Source organism: Hypanus sabinus, chromosome 22 (assembly GCF_030144855.1).
Source record: "Hypanus sabinus isolate sHypSab1 chromosome 22, sHypSab1.hap1, whole genome shotgun sequence".
NCBI lineage: Eukaryota > Metazoa > Chordata > Chondrichthyes > Myliobatiformes > Dasyatidae > Hypanus > Hypanus sabinus.
Window position 1 is genome coordinate 4,914,905 of NC_082727.1, and position 21,665 is coordinate 4,936,569.

Below are 21,665 nucleotides of genomic sequence, written 5' to 3' on the forward strand. Positions count from 1 at the left end.
TTTCATATGAATTAATTTGGCTTATTTCAGATCCTTTTCTCTACTTATACTTGTTCAGGTATGGAGTTCTGGAGTTCTTTTCTTGACACCTTTATATATTTATAAAGTGTTATTATTGCCCATGTTAGTGTTAGTTTAGTATTTTTTTTTCATTATATATTTTTTCTCATATATAATTTCAATTTTTTTTTTTCTTTTTTCGACGATTATTTTTGTTTTTCATATATATTTACATAGACTTGATTGATTTATGCACCTTTTGTTGATGGATGTTTTAATAGGATATTATTATCCTATTACTAATGTAATCTCAAGTTTATTGAATCTGTAATCTATTCATTATTTTGTGTTGGTTTTTTTTTATATATGAAATTTAATAAAAAGATTGAAAAAGAAAGAAAGAAAATTTTTAAATTGTACTCCTTTAAAAAAAAGTACATTGATTCTACCCATAGTACCAATGTTAGATTAAAGAGGTCATGTTCTGAAAAAAGTTCATCAATCTGAAACATTAATCTTCTCTCTCTCTCCACAAATGCAGTCAAGAAAATTCAGAATCAATTTCAGTGAATTAATAAAAGACTGAATTTATAATAGTTCAACATAGATAAATAGGATTTTCTATTAAGAATATCCCATAAGTAAATATTTCAACAAGTTAATGGAATTTGTGCATCAATTAAGGACTCACAAACCTTGTTTCTCTTATCATGGACCTCTCGTGGATCTGTATTTAGTGGGACAAACTGATTAGGATCTTCTATCTTGATTGGTGTCCCACTGCTGTTTTTTGAAGTGCTGTCTGCTTTCTTCCACTGGAAAAAAAAGAGTTAAAATCTCAACATGTTTCCTAGAGAAAAAAAATAAGGGATGAACTTTGCAAAAGATAAAGGATGAGGCTACCAGTGTTTGCCGTCATTTAAGTGGAAACTAAACAGCAAATTTTGCAAAGTTAAATGCAACTCAAAGTGGTTACTGTCAGATGTCCGATTTTCCACTAGCTGTGCGACTGTGGTTACCGGAGTAAGAGATCTACCCTCTACCATTCAGATATATTGGATGCTGTGAAAATATGATTTTTAACCGATCTCCAGGAACTCAAAACACCAGACTGGTACTAGTGCAGATATTCTTCTGATAGTTCTAATAATTCTTCTAATAATCTTCAATTACATTAAATCTCAGCAGCGAGAAAACACCTTTTAAAGATAAAAATCTGGATAGAAGTGGCTTGATTCGGCAGGCACATATATTCATGAAGGAAAGATCCTGTTTAACAAACTTAAGAGTTTTTTGATGATATAGTGAGCACAGTGGTTAAAGGGGAAAAGGTGGATTTCAAGAAGGTACAGATGTCCCCCGTTTTTCGAATGTTTACGACACCTCGCTGTTATGAAAGATCTATATTAGTTACCTGTTTTCACTAACAGAAGGTGCTTTCACTGTTACGAAAAAAGGCAGTGCTCTTTCAGCCAAGCTCCTCTGAGCTTGACTGAACTGCATTCTAGCCGGCAATGCTTAAACACATACCTGTGAGCATCTGTGCTTTATGCTGATTTATTTTGTGCATCTGTTAGCAAGTTAAGTTCTAAGGTATCAGAAAAGCCTAAAAGAGCTCATAAGGGTGTTACACTTAGTGTAAAACTAGACATAATTAAGCGTTTCGATCGTGGTGAACTAAGGAAGGACATAGTGAGTTTGGCTTGTGGAAGTTGACGAAGATGATGTTGAAGAGGTTTTGGCATCCCATGACCAAGAACTGACAGATGAAGAGCTGTTACAATTGTAAGAGGAAAGGATAACAATCGAAACCAAATGCAGTAGCAAACGGCCCGAAAGTGAAGTCGCCCAGGAACTGAATATGAAACAATTGTGTGAGGTTTTTGATGCGATTGACAACACTGCAATGATTGCAGAAAAGTTAGACTTAAATTTTGAAAGGGTATGTAAGTTTAGGGCATAATTGCAGGATGGTTTGAGTGCTTACAAAGAACTGATAGAAAATGATAGAAAAATGCATGAGACTAAGAAGTCAACCATACTGTCGTTTTTCAAGCGTTCCACATCAACCACAGCAGACAATGAACCTCGACCTTCGACATCGAGGCAGGCAGACATAGATAGAAACAGACAGCGATGAGATGACACCCCAGTCTCCCACCACCCCAACCTCCGACGACTCAGCCTAACACACCATCATCAGTGTGCTCGCTTTCTTCCCAATTCTGGTAAGTGAAATTACACTGTACATACATTATTTCTACTTTATATAGGTTGTGTATTTTTATGTGTTATTTGGTATGATTTGGCAGCTTCATAGCTTAAAGGTTACTGGAGAGAGTACTTCTGCTGAGAGCGCTTGCATGAGATTTTCAATACGGTGGACAGTGCTGCAATGATAGTAGAAAAGTATTTCTACTTTATATAGACTGTGTATTTATCATATCATTCCTGCTTTTACTATATGTTATTGTTATTTTAGGTTTTATGTGTTATTTGGCATGATTTGGTAGGTTAATTTTTTGGGTCTGCGAACGCTCACAAATTTTTCCCTTATAAATAAATGACAATTGCTTCTTCACTTTACGACATTCTGGCTTATGAACAGTTTCATAGGAACGCTCTACCTTTGGATAGCGGGGGGAAACCTGTACTCAATAAACTTACACATAAAAGACTTATCAATAAGATAGGAATGTATGAAGTTGGGTAACGTATTAGCATGGAGAGCAGATAAATTAATTGACAGCAGGAAGTTGAGATAAATAGTTGTTTCAAACACACACAAAATGCTGGTGGAACAGCAGGCCAGGCAGCATCTACAGGAAGAAGCACTGTCGACGTTTCGGGCTGAGACCCTTCATCTGCGACCTGCTGAGAACTATTTGTTCTTGTCAATAATGCCCATGCACCATCAATTTATAGGATTTATAGGATCAATTCACTCACATATGTGGATCATGCACTTTTTTTTGTGTGAATGTCAGCTTGCTTGCTACCTTATATGTGCCTTTTCCATCACTGTCTTTAAGGAATTTGTACATTCTCCCCATGATCATGTGGGTTTTGTCCGGGTGCTCCAGTTTCCGCCAGCAGTCCAAAGACATGCCAGTTAGTAGAATATTGATCATTGTAAACTGTCCCATGATTAGGTTAGGGTTAAATTGCAGTTGCTGGGCAGTGCAGCTCAAAGGGCTGGAAGGGCCTCATCCGCACTTTATTTCAATATAAAAATGTGCCTTGTGATGTGTATGACTATTTGTACTGAGTTTTGCAATTTGGCCTTAGAGGAACACTGCTTCATTTTGTTGTATTTAAGGGTATTCATGTACAGTTGAATGATAATTAAACTTGAATTTAAATGCAAGGTCACTTTGGAAGGAGAAATAGAAGATTAGATTATTGTTTAAATGATGAAAGATGGCAGTATGTTGTTATACAAAAGGACTAGGGAGTGTTGGTGCATGAATCGCAAAAGGTTGTCTTGCAGGGGCAACAGGTCAGCAAGAAGTTAAACAGAACGTTGGCCTTCATTGCTAGATAGATTGAATTTAACAGAAGTGAGTGAATGCTGCAATGGTACAGGGTACTGGTGAGGCTGCACCTGGAGTAAGTACTGCATGCAGTTCCAGTCTCCTTACTGGAAGACAGACATACTAACAATGTAGGAAGTTCACCATGTTGATATTGGAGATGAGGGAGTCTTTCGGTCAAGATAGCATCTGTGTACAACACTCGCACGGTCGGCATCTTCTGTATAATGCATGAAACGATTTATTTCATTTCTTTTGTCTTTTTACATTTGTTTTTCCATCTTGAACGTGTTTCTGGAGCTGTTGGAGCCTGTGATTTGCAGTTTGGAGTTAGCTTGGGTGATCCAGTGCTTTGCTGTGTCTGAGAAGCAGAGGCAGCATGCGAGTCTCATGGTGAGAAGTCTGCGGGATAGGGTGTGAGCCGATGCTTGACTCTATTCCACCGATTCAAGAGATGCAGGAGATTGAAACAAAGGCAAATTCACAAGCTGAGAGTTGGCTGCTGGCCATTTGACCGCTACTGGAGAGGGGAGAGCCTGCTGCTGTGGTCAAGGTAATTTACTGCATTTTGGACATGGATATGGATCTGGACTTGGGACCACAGACAATGGACTTTTTGTTTCAGTCTTAGTCTTTTATATTTGTGTTTTTCGCCCGATCTTTTCCTTTTTTTGAGGGGGAAGGATATTTGGGGGGGGGCAGGGTCAATCATCATATTGCTGTTCTTTTCTTCCTTGATTTCATGACTATCTGGAGAAGATGAATTTCAGAGCTGTACACTTCGAACCTATGAGGAGAGATTGAGTTGCCTGGGTCTATACTCAGTGGAATTCAGAAGAATGAAAGGGAATCTCATAGAAACATCTACAATTATGAGATAGATAAGAGAGAGAAAACTTGTTTCCACATGTAAGAGAATAGAACTAGGGGGCATAGCCTCACAATTTGGAATTAGAATGGAAATAAGGTGAAGCTGCTTTCCTTGGAGAGTAGTGATCTGTGGAATTTTCTGCTCAGGGAAGTAGTAAAGGCTACCTTATTAATTATATTTAGAGCACAGTTAGATACGATTTTTGCTGAACAAGGTAGCTAACTGTTATAAGGGAAACCAAGTCAGTGGCCAGATAAGCCATTATCTTATTGAATGGTGAAACAGATTCAATGGGCCAAATAGCCTCCTCCTGTTCCCATTTCTTTAAATTCGTTATCTTCTAACTGGAGGCTCAGTACAGGGTGTGGAGCTCCGGGGGTTGAGTTGAGCGATCTACTTCAGGGAGTGCAGAAAAAGAGCTAGATTTTAACTGCCACGAAGCTGCACCTTTTCTCTGAGTTGAGGAGCTACCTTTCAGTCAAGTCCTTAATAAGCAGAGCTTCACAGCAGTTTTCTGAGTTGGATGATTGATATCAGGGAATGTGTAAAAAGAGCTGGTTTTCAATTACAAAGGAAATCAAGATTTAAAGAGCTGTGGAACAACCAATCAGTAAGAATGATTCATTACAAAGGGTGGCCTTTCTTTTGAGTGTGCCAGTGTTTAGAGTGTCTTTTGCTCATCAGTCAGAGGCAAGATCAGGCTTGGATGAGGTAAAGAATCTTGCAAGTTTCTTGCTTTCTTTTCTCATTTGTACATTTCTCATCTGTTGCAGTATAGTAGTTGAGTGAGAATGGCTCCAGGGGCATTAATCTGCACCAGATTACCGAGCTGCAGCTCAATGAGCTTCAACTCATATGGGAGAATGAGGAAGTGATAGACAGGAGCTACAAGAAGGTAGTCACCCCTAGATTACAGGAGACAGGTAACTAGGTGACTGTGAGGGGAAAGAGGGGAAAAGCACAGAGTACACTTGTGCTCATTCCCCTCAATAACAAGTATACAACTTTAGATAGTACTGAGGGGTTGACCTACTTTGGGGGGGGGGGGGAGGGGGTGGAGCCGCAGTGGCTCACAAGTGCAGGCAGGTGAAGAGGACGGCAGTGTTGATAGGTGATTCCCTAATCAGAGGAACAGAGAATTGTGGGTGTGATAGAGACATCTGAATGGAATGTTGCCTCCTTGGTGTGAGGATCAGGGATGTTTCAGATCGGGTCTATGGCATTCTCAAGGGTGAGGATGAGCAGCCAGCAGTCTTGGTACATATTGGCACCAGTGACACAAGTAGACAAGGTGAGGAGTTCCTGAAGAGAGGTTTTGGGAGCTAGGTAGAAAGCTGAGAAACAGGACCACCAGAGTAGTAATCTCTGGATTACTGTGAGAGTAAAAATAGGATGATTTGGCAGGTGAATGCATGGCTGAAGAACAGGTACAGGGGCAGGGTTCAGATTTATGGATCATTCAGATCTCTTCTGGTGAAGTTATGACCTGTACAAAAGGGATGGGTTACACCCAAACCAGAGCGAGTCCAATATCCTTGCAGTAAGGTTGGCTAGAATTGTTTCAGTGGGTTTAAACTAATTTGGCAGGAGGATGGGAACTGGCATGGTAGTGCTGAAGATGAGATAGTTGGTTTACAAACAAAGGCAATGTACAGTGAGGAAAGGCCATCAATAGGGCAAAATTGGAAGTCAAAAGGACGAGTTGGAACATAAAAGGCAGACAAAATTGAAAAGGGTGAATACAGGACTGAAGGTGTTATGTTTGAATTTGCGCAGTATATGAAATAAGGTAGATGAACTGGTAGCACAGTTACAAATTGGCATGTATGATGTTGTAGGCATCACTGAAATGTGGCTAAAAGATTATAGCTGGGAGCTTAATGTCCAAGGATACACATTGTTTAGAAAGGACAGGCAGGAAGGCAGAGGGGTCGTCGTTGCTCTGTTGGTTTAAAAAAAAGAATCAAATCATTAGAAAGAGGTGAGATTGGCATTAAATAATTGTGGATAGAGCTAAGGAACTGCAAGGCTAAAAAGACCCTGATGGAAGTTGTATACAGACCCCCAAGCAGCATTAAGGATGTGGTTTACAAGTTACAATGGCAGACAGAAACTGCATGCCAAAAGGGCAAAGTTACAATGGGGGATTTCAATATGCAGGTAGATTGAGAAAATCAAGTCGGTGCTGGATTCCAAGAGAGGGAATTTGTAGAAAGCCTATGAGATCAGCTCAATTCTGGATTGGAAGTTGTGTAATGAATCAGATTTGATTAGGGAGCTTAAGGTAAGAAAAGCCTAAGGGGACAAGTGATCATAATATGATCAAATTCACCCCGAGATTTGAGAAGCCAAAGACAGATGTATCTGTATGTGACAGTCAGGGAAGGGAATGGAGAGCACTCTTGTGGCCATCCCCCTTAACAGCAAGTAATCCACTTTGAATATTGTTGGAGGGGGGGTGGGGGAGGAAGGAGAAATGACCTAACCTGGGGGAAGTAACAGTGGCTTGCCTCTGGCACTGAGTCTGGCCCTGTGGCAGTGTATAGTGTACAGTTGGCCCTCCTTATCTGCGAAGGATTGGTTCTGGGACCCCTCGCGGATACCAAAATTCGCGGATGCTCAAGTCCCTTATTCAACCTGTCTCCATGCGGTGGACATTGGGTCCTGCAGTAGAGATTTGAATCCGCAGTGTTTCTGTTCACGAAAATAATCACGATCATGATTGAAAATAAAATGGAAATAATAAAGTGATCGGAAAGAGGTGAAACGCCATCGGTCATTGGAAAAGCATTTGGGCGACGTCAGTCAATGATTGGAACAATTTTAAAGGATAAAGTGAGAAAGGCCTTGCCCTGATGAAAGCTACAATTATTACTAAGCAACACAGTGGTTTAATTATTGGGTTTTGAGTTTTTGATCCTCCACATCAACCTGCCACAGATGGAGAGCGCACTCGAACTCGGTCTGTCACTAGCTCGCACTCGGGAACGGTTCCTGAGCCCGGCGCTGAAACTCATGTTCTTAGTGTTTTATATGCATAGAAAAGTAAAATATATACTATATTCTAAGCCAAACATTTCACTAACTGGCGCTTTATAATACTGGATGTACCTGTTCTGACTTACTTAAGTCAGAGAACTTCCGATTTTTTTCGATCCCAATCCACGATAACCCAAGCACATCCTCCCATATACTTTAAATCATCTCTAGATTACTTATAATACCTAATACAATGTAAATGCTATGTAAAACAGTTGTTATACTGCATTGTTTAGGGAATAATGACAAGAAAAAAAAGTCTGTACATGCTCGAACAACAAGCGCTGGAAGAGCACTTCTGGGTTTTCGCGATTGATTGAATTTGCAGATGAGGAATTCGCGGATAAGGAGGTCGGACTGTATATGGATTTCAGTAAGGCATTAGATAAGGCTCTCCATACCAGGCTCCTTCAAAAAGTATGGAGGCATAGGATCAAAGGAGACCTTGCTGTGTGGATCCAGAATTTGCTTGCCCACAGAAAGTTCAGGATGCTTGTCAATGGTTCATACTCTGCAAGGAGGTCAGTAACCAGTGGTGTTCCACAGGGATCTGTTCTGGGACCCCTCCTCTTTGTGATCTTTAGAAATGAACTGGATGAGGAAGTAGAAGGGTGGGTTAGTAAATTTGCTAATGACACAAAGGTTGGGGGTGTTGTGGAAAATCTGGAGGGTTGTCAGAGGTTACAGCAGAACATCGATAGGATGCAGAACTGGGCTGAGAAGTGGCTGATAGAGTTCAATCTAGGTAAGTGTGAAGTATTTAATTTTGGTCAGTCAATTCTGCAGACAGAATATAATATAAATGGTAAGTGTCTTGGCACTGTGGAGGATCAGAGAGATCTTGGGGTTGGTGTCCATAGGACATTCAAAGCTGCTGTGCAGGTTGACAGTGTTGTTAAGGCGGCATATGGTGTGTTGGCCTTCATCAACTGTGGGACTGAGTTCAAGAGCTGTGAGGGATTGTTGCAGCTATACAAGACCCTGGTCAGACCCCACTTGGAGTACTGTGTTCAGTTCTAGACACCTCACTACAGCAATGATGTGGAAACTATAGTAAGGGTGCAGAGGAGATTTGCAAGAATGTTGCCTAGATTGGGAAGCATGCCTTATGAGAATAGGCTGAGTGAACTTGGCCTTCTCTCCTTGGAGTGATGAAGCATGAGACGTAACCTGATACAGGTGTGTAAGATGATGAGAGGCATTGATCATGTGGATAGCCAGAGGCTTTTTCCCCAGGGCTGAGGTGGCTAACATGAGGGGGTATACTTTTAATATGTTTGGAGATCGGTACCAAGGAGAGGGGGTAAGATTTTCCACACAGGGAGTGGTGGGAGCATGGAATGGGCTGCTGGTGATACAAAACAGTTTAAGAGCCTCTTCGATAGGTACATGGAGCTTAGAAAACTAGAGGGCTATGCCATAGGGAGATTCTAGGCAGGTTCTAGTGCAGATTACATAGTTGGCACCCTGAAAGGCCTGTAATGTGGTGTAGATTTCTTTGTTTTATGTATCAGTATTACAGTGGAGTAAAGGGAATTGAGAGAGAAGTTGGCCAGAACTGACTGGAAAAGAACACTGGCAGGGATGATGGCAGAGCAGCAATGGTTGGACCTTCTGGAAGTAATTCAGAAGGCACAGGGATATATACATCCCAAAGAGGAAGAAGTATTCTAAAGGTAAGATGACGCAACTGTGGTCAACAAGGGAAGTCAAAGCCAACATAAAAGCCAAAGTAACGGCATATGATCGAGCAAAAAATTAGTGGGAAGTTAGAGGAGTGGGAAGCTTTTTAAAAAACTAACATAAGGCAACTTAAAAAGTCACTAAAGTAAAGATGGAATATGAAAGTAAGCTAGCCAATAATATTACAGAGAATACCAAAAGATTTTTTTAGATAGATAATGTGTAAACGGGAGGTGAGAGTGGATTTTGGACGGCTAGAAAAGAAAGCCGGAGAGGTAGTAATGGGGAACAAGGAAATGGCAGATGAACTGAATAAGTATTTTGCATCTGTTTTCACTGTGGAAGGCACTAGCAGTTGGGTGGAAGCTCCAAGTATTGGGGTCATGAGGTGTGGGAAATTACCATACTGAAGAGGTTTTTGAAAATCTGAGAGCTGCGAAGGTAGTTTAATCACCTGGACCAGACGGTGTACACCCCAGGCTTCTGAAAGAAATGGCTGAAGAGATCATGGAGGCATTAGTAATGATCTTTCAAGAATCACTAGATTCTGGAATGGTTCTAGAAGACTGGAAAATTGCAAATGTTACTCCAAAATACAGTTCAAAATTCAAAATTCAGTTCAATTTACTCTTCAAGGAGGGAGAGAGGGGAAGAAAGGAATCTTTAGGCCAGTTAGTCTGACGTCAGTGGTTGGGAAGACGTTGGAGTCGATTATTAAGGATGAGGTCTCAGGATACTCGGAGACAGATGATAAAATCGGCCGTAGTCAACATGGTTTCCTCACGGAAAATCTTACCTGACATCTGTTAAAATTCTTTGAAGAAATAAGCAGGATAGATAAAGGAGAATTCGGTTGATGTTGTAAACTTGGATTTTCAGAAGGCCTTTGACAAGGTGTCACACATGAAGCAAAGAGTGAGAATAAAAGGAGCCTTATCTGGTTGGCTGCCAGTGACGAGTGGTGTTCCATAGGGGTCTGTGTTGGGACTGATTCTTTATGTTGTATGTCAATGATTTTGATAACGGAATCAATGGGTTTTGTTGCAAAGTTTGCAGGTAAGATAGGTGGAGGGGCAGGTTGTTTCGAGGAAATAGAGAGATTACAGAATGACAAGTTTGGAGAATGGGCAAAGAAATGGCAAGTGGAATACAATGGCAGGTGGAAGTGTATGGTCATGCAGAGTCCCTGTAGAGAATTTCCTAAAGGTTAATTTGCAGGTTGTCTGTGATGAGGAAAGCAAATGCAATGTTCGCATTCATTTCAGGAGGACTAGAATTTAAAAAAAAGCAAGAATGTAGTGCTGAGATTTTAAAAAGCACTGGTGAGGCCTCACTTGGAGTATTGTGAGCAGTTTTGGGCCCCTCATCTTAGAAAAGATATGCTGAAACTGGAGAGGGTTCAAAAGAGATTCACAAAAATGATTTGAGGTTTGAATGGCTTGCCACATGAAGAGCATTTGATGGCTCTGGGCCTCTGGAATTCAGAGGAATGAGGGGTGACCCAATTCAAACCTATTGAATGGTGAATGGCCTTGATAGAGTGGATGACTCCTATGGTGGGAGAGTCTAAGACCAGAGGACACAGCCTCAGAATAGACGGGTGTTGTTTTAGAATGGAAAGGAGAAGGATTTTCTTTATAGCAAGGGGTGAATCTATGGAATTCTTCACCATAAGCAGCCATGGAGGCCAAGTCTTTATGTATATTTAAAGCAGAAGTTGATGAATTCTTGATTGGTCAGGGCATGAAGGGATGTTGGGAGAAGGCAGGAGATTGGAGCTGAGGGGAAAATTGGATCAGCCATGATGAAATGGTGGAGCAGACTTGATGCACCAAATGGCCTAATTCTGCTCCTGTACCTTATGGTCTTATAGAACAAAGATACTATAAACAGACTCACATTGAGTAGGTAAGGTCTTCCAAACTAGTGACATGGAAATCAAAAATAATATCTACAGTACTGCATTTGCTATATGAATAAGGCATGGAACAACTTCAACACTAAAAATCACCAAGATGCACAGGGATGAAAATCTCTTCACAAGTTTAAAAGCAAACAACTGCAGATGCTGGAAATCAGATAGAGCAGGAAATACTCCGTTGTTTTTATTTAAAATGTTTAAAGTCATGGGAATGTAAACTTCCATATTTATAATATGGATTCAATAGTCAATTGGAATAAGATTTAAATTCCTAAGTCTACCAGTGGAACAAGCCACAATATCTGCAGCAGGAAATTATTACTATATTCAATAGAAAACATTCAACATCTGTGTTTTCTATTAGGCAGCATACAGCTGAGCCATTATGAGTAATGAATTTTTAGTAGATCCATTCTGTTCAGACTTCTTCATGAAATTATGTAATCTGGCATTGAAATAGTAGAAAACATTGCTTGTAGGAGCTTTGGGGAATTACGTAATGTGCTGACCCACCCTCCAGATGGAAAACTGCATGAAAATAAATAGTTTTCAGAGGGCCAACACAAGGGAAGTCAGAAAAGTTTAAGTATACAGGATTGTTCTCAAGCTATTTCAAAAGAATGTTTAGAAATTCATGGCTTCAAATGTTAGTTAGCTCTCACTAACAAAATGCTCTAGGTAGAATTTACAAATCTATGGCGAGCAGTCCATTTAGAACTCTCTCCACAAACACTTAGCTATCGCCAGCAGTAATTCAAATCATTCCAATTTACTAAACAGTACTTTTATAATCTTGCTACAAGAGAGAATACCTTTATATCAAACCACATTCTGCTTGAAGAATTCACACAAGATCTGAATATTACAAAGGCAGACACTCTTGTATTTCTAATAAACATGGATATGCTGAACTCTGTTACAGCATTTTCAGTCATACTGAATACTTGACAGAAATATCAAATACATAAACAGTAGATTTAGATGTAAGTGACTAGCAGCTAATGTTATGGATACATACATACTACAGAAATAGTCACAAGCCTCTGGTTCCCATGAACCCAAATTATTATTGTTTTTGTGAATGCTTAACATTGTAGCATTAATAATGGGAGCTATTCACAATATTTTGAGTGCAGCTGTGTCCTGAGAACTCAATTTCAGGCTTTGTCCTTCTACAGAAACATACATAAGGCATGGATTGTTTTATCTGAAGTGGCATTTATAGCCAATGCTAGGAAAAAATAATGTTTCTGAATCACCGTGATGCAAACATGGAGACCCTGAAATAAAGCTTTTCCGACAAGAACAAGATCTGGTGGAAATATTTAGTCCCAATAATCAACATAAAATGATAATATAAATGAGCAAATTCAACCACAACTTGCTGCAATTTTACTGTGCAAAATCAAGTTTGGAAGCAAGCAAGCGATTCAAACAGGAAATATTCAAGTCTAAATTCTGGAAATCTCCAAAACTGATAAGGTTTCAGAAATTGGAACCATAATAAAAATGATCAAAATATTCTTATTGTATAATATAATATTATTATTATATTACAATAATATATTATTATTATTATTATTATTATTATTATTACGTGCAAACAACATTGGGAGAGCCAGAAGTTAAGGTTTATAACCAATTGTTCTCAAGATGGGGTGATGTCTTCAGGAAATGCTAGAGCTCTTCCACTGATGGTCCCTCAACAAGCTATTTGGTTGTTTCTTGATGACAACCTTGTGACAATGAAAGATGTTACGTGACCTAAAAGCGTTTAGCATTTTTATGTACCTGCTGTTTTTCTTTCTATTGAAATGTGTTTGCTGAAGGTCCTGTTGAAGAAGATGTGTTAAAACACCTTAGGGACATTTTGTAGGCAGCATTTACTGTAGATGACAAACAGAATATCAGAACAGGAGTGAGAAAAGGCAAGAATATTCAAACAAAGGTGAGCATTTTTATTGGGCAATGGATACTTCATTAAGATTGGGATCTGACCTGGGCTATGTGCAGGCTGGATACATTTTGGATAAAATACCCATTTTAGAACAATGAAGAGAGTTCATTAGTTCAAAGTTATAAAAATTTGGAAGTAGCAGAGTGCTATAAATGATTCAACAGCATGTTAGGTCAATTTTGTAACCCTTCAAGTGTCTGAGATTTCTGGGGCACAACATGCTTCTATAAACCTTGCTTATCTACAGCAAAAGCATTAAAAGTAGCTGGAGGAATTTAAACAACTTTAAGTGTATCATGTGTATTGCACTGTAAGGTTTTACTGCTAATGTAATGGTTTCTCTGTAGCAGCAATGTTTGAGTTATGACTAGAGATAATAGGGCTTCCAAATGTGGGGCTTTCCAATGAGAGGGATATTGTTCTTTCTTGTGCGTCTGGGAGCAGGGATTTCATGGTCTTTTGCCAGGGAGAGATGAGGACAGAAGACGCGAACGGAGAGAGTTGGTAGACTGCTGAATGGAGTGGACTTGGACTAAGGGGGTCGATGGGAAACCAATGGACTGAACTATGAGCTCCAACATTGCACATTAATCCGTTTCATGAGAATGGGCCCTTTTCTTCTTTTTGTTTCTTTACTAACCATATAGTTAAATTAAGAATTATAAAGCTAAATTGTTTAATCGCATATTGTGTACTTTTTGTTATCCGATGTACTGATTTGTAACAGGGACACATTGTGCAGCATCCACCCAAACAAGATTTCTTAAGTTTGGCTGGGCCGAGGGCTGTCTTCCTCTAGATTAAGCTGCTAGCCAAACTGAGAGTTACACAAGTTTCAAAACAAAATTTTTGCAGGATGAAACATTTTTGAAGTACACACCTTTCTGACACAAACCAAGGAGGTTTTCTGAAGTATAAAACCAAGCTCTAGTTAGATTGTAAACGTACAAGTCTTGCCAGGGTGTTGCTTCCGATATTTAACTCAATAACTGGAGTTTTTAAACCATAGACTACCCAAAACTAAAACAGAACGTATTAGAATTGAATAGATCAGGCTTGCATTGATGAGTCAATACTTCAGTTCAGAACTGGAAAGGTGAGAAAACAAGCAAGTAATAAATCGCAGCAAAGGGGAAAGTGTAGAGGCTCTGATAGACTGCAGACAAAGGTTGTCATGAAGCCATTATAACCACTGCAAAGAAAAATTTCAAATGAAATACCCAAAACATCCAAGAGGAGCAAAAAACCCAATTACCTAAAATAGCTCATATTGAATACAGAGTCCTATACTGGGCATATTAGGGCTAACGAGAGTTGAAATATCTTACTCTCACCTTCCACACTGTTCAAAGATGGCAAACCTTAAGCTTGAAAACCAGCACCTGATCTTCCTGTATGCATGCTGTGACCCTCAGGACACTCATGGAATTCAATAATTTCAAGTAACCTTCCTTCATTGCAGGATATTTCAGATTCAATTTGTTCTTTTTAAGCATTTTCTATTCTGTCTTAAACTACTTAAACTTAAAGCAATGGTCAGCTTTACAACTCAAGCATTTTCTCTATTCTCTCTCCATCACAATTTTTGGAACTTAAAACAAGTCTGCTCTTTCAAATATGATGGGTCAGCAACTTGCTTTCTCCAAGGATATTGCTGATCTACTCAATTCTTCCAACAAATGGTGAAGCAGGCCCAATGGACCAAATGACCTATTATGGTTTTCTGTTTCTGCTTCTAAAATATTAGGTTAACTTGATAAGCAGACAAAGCGCTCTTTCCCACACCATTAAGACAATGCTGCCCATGGATAATAAATATAGATATTGTTCTTGTGCAAGAGACTGATACCTGGTATGATTTACTCCTTCACAACTTAAACCTACTTTCAGAACTCAGAAACATGTTTCTTACTCTAAGATGGTATTTAACACTTACAGATCTCAGTAGAAACAAGTAATAAATTGCACAGCTAATACAAATATTTGTCAAATATTAAAACACATTAAAGCCTTAATCATCACTCTCCAAGACAGATAAGGAACCAATATTAAAAGCCATAAGCTAATTTAATTTATTTACATGTTAACCTGGACAACGATCCTGCCAATGAAAGTATTGTTCAGAACATTTTTATAGGTGCCTTTAATGAAGTTCTCAGCAAATGAGGATGTGGCATTGTGTGTAACTGCTAGGATGCTGCTGCTGAAACCAATTATTCTGCCACAGCTTAGTTTCATTTTTACTTCCAGCAAGTGTACACATTACAAATGCTTCTGAAGCCAGAAGCTTTGGGAAGCCACTCCACACACTTACAGTAACAGATGATTAAAACTGATATTCCTATATCAGCCGAGTTTATTGTTCACCAGACAGTGCTAAGGATTAAGAAGATACAATTCACGCATACACTTGACGCAAATTGTAACAAATACAATGGAAGATACAAGATATTGGCCTGGAATTTGCTGCATATCTGAAGTTTTAATATACTGGGAATGAAATTTGATCAAAATTTTAGCTAGAAGAAATTTCTGGCCACTTTAACAAACTTTTTAGATGAAAATATAATACTGAAAGCTGTTTTTTTATTTAGAAAATGTCTGTTTTCATTGATTCTAAGATTCAGTGCAAAATTGATTCTACACGTGTAAATTTTGGCAAAAACATGGTGTATCAAATTTGGATTTTTCACATACCTATGTTTAAAGGCCTGGTATGAGTATGTGATGTTACCTTCACAAATTGATCTTAAGACTACAAAAAGAATACTGATCTATTCAGATAGATATTACACCCAGTAACTTACTTACCAATTCTATAGACAAGCAATAAATTCAACAAACACAACTATTGAAATCATACAAAGTGGCCACCCAGCACCTTTATTCCTGGGTGGCAATGGCCAACAGCAGAGGACACCCATTTAAGAGGAGGGAAGTTGAGGGAAGATGTCAAAGGTGGGTGCTTTTACATAGTGCCTAGAAGGTGCTTTCTAAAATCATTTTTTATTGATAATTTTTAAGTGCTATTTTATTTGGTGCTACTTAATTCTAAATCCTGTTGTATGTCAGAAACTATTACTTACTGTGGTTTTTGATCTAGGACTGCAATCACCTGACTGAGATTCTTCAGGGACATTGACCTTCATATAAGTGTTTGGAGTATTCAGCCACCTCGTCTTTTCACGTTGTTGTTTCTGTGCCAGGAACTTGAGGGGAGAACGTGGCAGAGCATCATTTTCAAAGGAAAATGCTGTGACAGTTGCAGGTATCTCCACCTCACTCTTGTGCCTTAGCTTCTCTCTCAGAATTGGGTGTCTGTAGGTGTAGCCAGTTCTGTAGCCCTATAGAGAGAAAAAGAAATGCAAAATGCAAGCATTTTATTCTGGTACATGTGATTCTTTGAACTATGCAAAATCCTGACAACCAAAACCCAGTTTTATTTTTATGCCATAGACAAATAGCTGAAGACAATTTTGACATAAACACACCCACTTACTGAATTTATTAGCATAATATTTTTCTTTTGTTTTGGATCCACAGGTATTGCAATAATTCTTTCCTCAAGGAATTTTATTGGTTATAAAATCAAACAAACAGAAAAAGAAATAAAATATGCAAAAACATGAATTAGACTCAATATATGTTATAAATGGTGCTTTGAATGCCAATGACTACATTTAGAAGCTGCACAGATTTTCCTCACACTAAGCCATAGAACCATAGAACATTACAGCACAGAAACAGGCCTTTTGGCCCTTCTTGTCTATGCTGAACCATTTTTCTGCCTAGTCCCACTGACCTGCACCTGGACCATATCCCTCCATACACCTCTCATCCATGTACCTGTCTAAGTTTTCTTAAGTGTTAAAAGTGAGCCCGCACTTACTTCATCTGGCAGCTCATTCCACACTCCCACCACTCTTTGTGTAAAGAAGCTGCCCACCCCCCCACCAATGTTCCCTTTAAACTTTTCCGCTTCACCCATGTCCTCTGGTTTTTTTCTCCCCAAGCCTCAGTGGAAAAAACCTGCTTGCATTCACTCTATCTATAACCATCATAATTTTATATACCTCTATCAAGTCTCTCCTTATTCTTCTACGCTCCAGGGAATAAAGTCCTAACCTATTCAACCTTTCTCTGTAACTCAGTTTCTCAAGTCCCGGCAACATCCTTGTAAACCTTCTCTGCACTCTTTCAACCATATCAATATCCTTCCTGTAAGCTGGTGACCAAAACTGCACACAATACTCCAAATTCGGCTTCATCAATACCTTAGACAACCTCACCATAACATTCCAACTCTTATCTACTCAATACTTTGATTCTTGTAGGCATTCTAGAAACTCCCTCTTGAAATTCAACACCATGCTGATTTTTCCAGTCTACCTGCATATTGAACTCCCATCAAGGTCTTTTTACCCTTGTAGTTCCTTAGTTCTATCCACAATGATTCAGCACCTTCTAACCCTATGTCACCTCCAATGATTAGATTAATTTTTTTTTTAAAACAAGAGAGCAATGCCAGCCCCTCAGTTTTCCTGCCCTTTCGATCTAAGGTGTACCCTTGGACATTAAGATCCCAGCTATAATCTTCTTTCAGCCATGATTCGGTTATGTCTACTACATTACACAAGCCAATCTGTAACTGTGCTACATGTTCATCTACCTTATTCCATATACTGCGTGCATCCAATGATAACACCTTTAGTCCTGTATTCACCCCAATGAATTTTGTCTATCTTTTACATTGCAACTCATCTTGTTGTCTGCAATTTTGCCCTATCAACGGCCTCTCCTCAGTACACATTGCCTCTGTTCGCAAACCACTTATCTCATCTTCAGCACTATCATTGCTGTACCCATCCCCCTGCCATGTTAGTTTCACCTTCAATCGTCTTTTTAATTGTTTGTAATGATAGTTTATCGCAATTTACTTCAGAAAAGGTGTCATTAATAATGTTTCAGTTGAATTTTTCATTTTTTGAACTACCAGAAAGCTGTTGTTCACTTTTGATTAGTACTATCTTAAAGTCATCTATGTATATGATTTGGATGAGAGAATCAAATATAACCTCAGGTGAGTAGTGGTGTACCACTGGAGTCAGTATTGGGAATACATCTTTTCACATTATATGTCAATGGCTTGTGTTACAGAATTGATGCATTTGTGGATAAGTTTGCAGATGATACAAAGACAGGTGGAGGGGAGATAATGTTGAGGAAGCAGTGAGTCTGCAGATGGACTTGTACAGATTGGGGGAATGGGCAAAGTAGTGACAGATGGAATGTAGTGTAGGTCAGGCATTTTGGTAGAAGGAATAAAGGCATAGATTATTTTCTAAATGGGGAGAAAATTCAAAATGAGGTGCAAAAAGTACTAGGAAATTCTGCACAAAGACTCCCAAAAGTTAACTTGCAGGTTGGGTCAGTGGTAAGGCGGCAAATGCAAGGTTCGCATTCATTTCAATAGGATTAGAATACAAGACCAAGAATATAACACTGATTCTTTATAAGGCACTGGTGAGGCCTCATTTGGAGTAATGAGAGTGGTTTTCAGCTCCTTGTCAAAGAAAGGATGTGCTGATATTGAAGAGGGTTCAAAGGAGGTTCAGACGAATGATTTCAGGAATGAAAAGGTTAATGTATGAGGAGTGCTTGATAGCGTTGGACCTGTATGCACTGGAGTAAGAGGGTAAGAATAAGAGGGAATCTCACTGAAACACTGAATGGTGAAAAGCCTATACAGAGTGGATGTAGAGAGGATGCTTCCTATAATGGCTGAGTTTAGGTTCAGAGGACAGAGTCTTAGATTAGAGGGACATATACTGAGAACAGAGATTAGGAGGAATTCCTTCAGCCAGAGGGTGGCAAATCTTTGGAATTTATTTCCCAGGACAGTTATGGAGGCCAAGTCATTGAGTATATTCAAAATGGAAGTTGATAGGTTCTTGATTCATCAGAACATCAAAGGTTACAGGCAGAAGGCAAGAGAATGGGATTGAGAAGGATATTAAGTCAGCCATGATGGAAAGGCAGCACAGACTTGATGGGCCAATGGCCCAATTCTGCTCCTATGCCTTACGAAGCTGGAGTTGCATGTACTCAGGATCATTTGGGAGACTGAAGATATTGTAGGTGAGACTTCTGAAGAGGTGGTACAGGCTTCAAGAGCTAGATAGGTAACCTCCAAGAGAGGTAAGGGGATTAGGAAATCAGTGAGGGCTCCCCCATAGCCATTCCCCTCAACAAGTGTACCTCTTTGGATATTGCTGCTGGGCTGGGATGACCCACTGGGGAATGACAACAAAAGCCAGGTTGCTGGTGGCATGGTTGCCAGCTCTGAGACTTGACAGGGGAAGGGTAAAGTCAGGTAGTGTGCTTGTTATAGGGAATTCTATAGTTGGGGGAGACACCAGGATGGTGGGTTGCTTCCTGGGTGCTAGGGTCCAGGATGTATCAGAGTGGTTGCAGGATATTCTCAAGGAGGGTGAACAGCCAGAGGTTGAGGTGCATATTGGCACCAATGACAAATGAAGAAACAGGAAGAGGTCCCATCAGTGAGTATATGGAGTGAGGAAACAGGCTGAAGAGAAGGACCTCCAATGTAGTAATGGTGTGATAGCATGGATGAATGAGTGGCTGAGAAGATGGTGCAGGGGACAGGATTTCAAGTTCTTAGATCATTGGAACTTTTTCCTGTGGAAGGGGTGACCTGTGCAACAGGGACAGGTTGCACCTGAACTGGAGGTAAACCAATATCCTGGCTGGTCGATTTGCTGATGCTACCCAGTAAAGTTTATACTAGTTTTGCAGGGGACTAGGAACTGGAACACCGGGTCAGTAAGGGAAGGATCAGACTGTAAGTTAGATGTTAGGGAAAGTATTGAAAGGCAAAAAATAAAAAAAAACCAAGTACGGTGGAATGGATCATTTGAAGTGTGTACATTTTAATGCTAGGAGAATTATGGGTAAAAGTGATGAATTTGGAGCATGGATCAGTACATGAAAATATGATATTGTGGCCACTACTGAAGCTTGGTTGACAGTAAGGCAGGAATGAGTGATTAATTTACTAGGTTTTTTGAAGCTTTAGAAAAGATAGAGGAGATGGTAAAAGAAGGGGAGGAGTTGCACTATTAATCAGGGACAATATCACAACTGCACTCAGGGGAGACATAATGGAAGGATCAGACACCGAGTCCATTTGGGTGGAACTCAGGAATAGGAAGGGTGCAATCACACTGATGGGATTGGATGACAGACCTTCCAATAGACACAGGGGCATTGAGGAACAGATATGCAATCAGATTAAGGAAGTGTGTAAAAAATGGTAGGCTTGTTGTCATTTCAACTTCCCTAATATAGTGCAAGGGGTTTAGATGGGAAAAATTTGTTAAGTGCATCCAGAAGGGTTTCTTAAATCAGTATGTGGATGGTCCAATGAGAAGGGGCTGTACTAGACCTGATATTGGGTAATGAGCCTGGCCCGGTGACTAACCTTTCAGTGGGAGAGCAGTTAGGAACACTGACCACAGTTCCTTAACTTTCAGGGTAGCTATAGATAAAGATAGGTATGTGTAAAATTGGAGTAGGGCTAATTATGAGGGTATTAGGGAGGAACTAAGCATTAACTGGGAACACCTTTTCTCTGGCAAGTTCACATCAGACATGTGGAGGGCATCTGAATATCATTGCACAGAGTAGAGGAATGGGATGTTCCTGTTCGAAGGACAGGGATGGAAAGATAAGAAAAACTTGGATGTCCAGAAAGGTGATGAATTTAGTCAAGAAAAGGAAAAATATGTAAAGCTTTAGAAGTTAGGAACAAATGAAGCACAAGAAGCCAGAAAACCAGGAAAGCCAGGAGGGCCATGAAAAGTTCTTAGCAAGTAGGATTAGGGCAAATCCCAAGGCATTCTATACATACATCAAGAGATCAAGAGCAAGAGTATAACTAGGGAGAGGGTAGGACCACTCAAGGATAAAGAGGAGAATATTTACTTGGATACGGAGAATGTGAGTGAGGTACTTAATGACGGCTTTGCTTTAGTATTTACCAAAGAAAAGGATATGGAGGACCAGGAGATCAGTGCTGAGTGTATAAATAATTAGGGTGTTTAGAGGTCAAGGAGGAGGAAGTGTTGGTTCTCCTAATGAGGGCCTGGTGGCATTTACCCCAGGTTATTGAAGGAGGCAAGAGACAAGATTGCTGTAGCCTTGACCAGTATCTCCACATCCTCTAGGCACAGGCGAGGTCCTGGATGACTGGCTAATGTTGTACCTCTATTTAAGAATGGAACAACAGAAAATCCTGGAAACTATAGATCAGTGAGTCTCACATCAGTTGTATAGAAACAGTTGGAGAAAATTCTTTAGGCATAGGATATATGAGCATTTGGAAACCCATTGCCTAATTAGGGAGAGCCAGCACGGCTTTGTGTGTGGCAGGTTGTGCCTTACCAACTTGGAGTTTTTTGTTAAGGTGGTGAGGAGAGGGCAGTGGATCTGGTCTACATAAGATTTTAATAAAGTGTTTGATTTTAATAGATCTTTACATAGATTTTAATAAACCTTTAACTAAAGATTTTGACGAAGTCCTTTGTGGGAGAACTAATCCAGAAGATTAAGATGCATGGGTTTCACAGTGAATTGGCTTGA

At 39.7% G+C, this 21,665-nt stretch overlaps 1 protein-coding gene across 7 annotated transcripts in view; it reads right to left on the reverse strand.

Annotated features, from left to right (window-relative positions):
• add3a (adducin 3 (gamma) a) overlaps positions 1-21,665 on the reverse strand; it is a 245,037-nt gene that overhangs the window by 19,696 nt on the left and 203,676 nt on the right. For all 7 annotated transcript variants that reach the window (XM_059946998.1, XM_059947001.1, XM_059947003.1 and 4 more), the window contains 2 exons: positions 16,091-16,348; positions 696-815 (listed from right to left, as the gene is read on the reverse strand). In XM_059946998.1, coding sequence (XP_059802981.1) covers positions 696-815; positions 16,091-16,348 — 378 coding nt within the window. The remainder of the gene's footprint in view (positions 1-695; positions 816-16,090; positions 16,349-21,665) is intronic.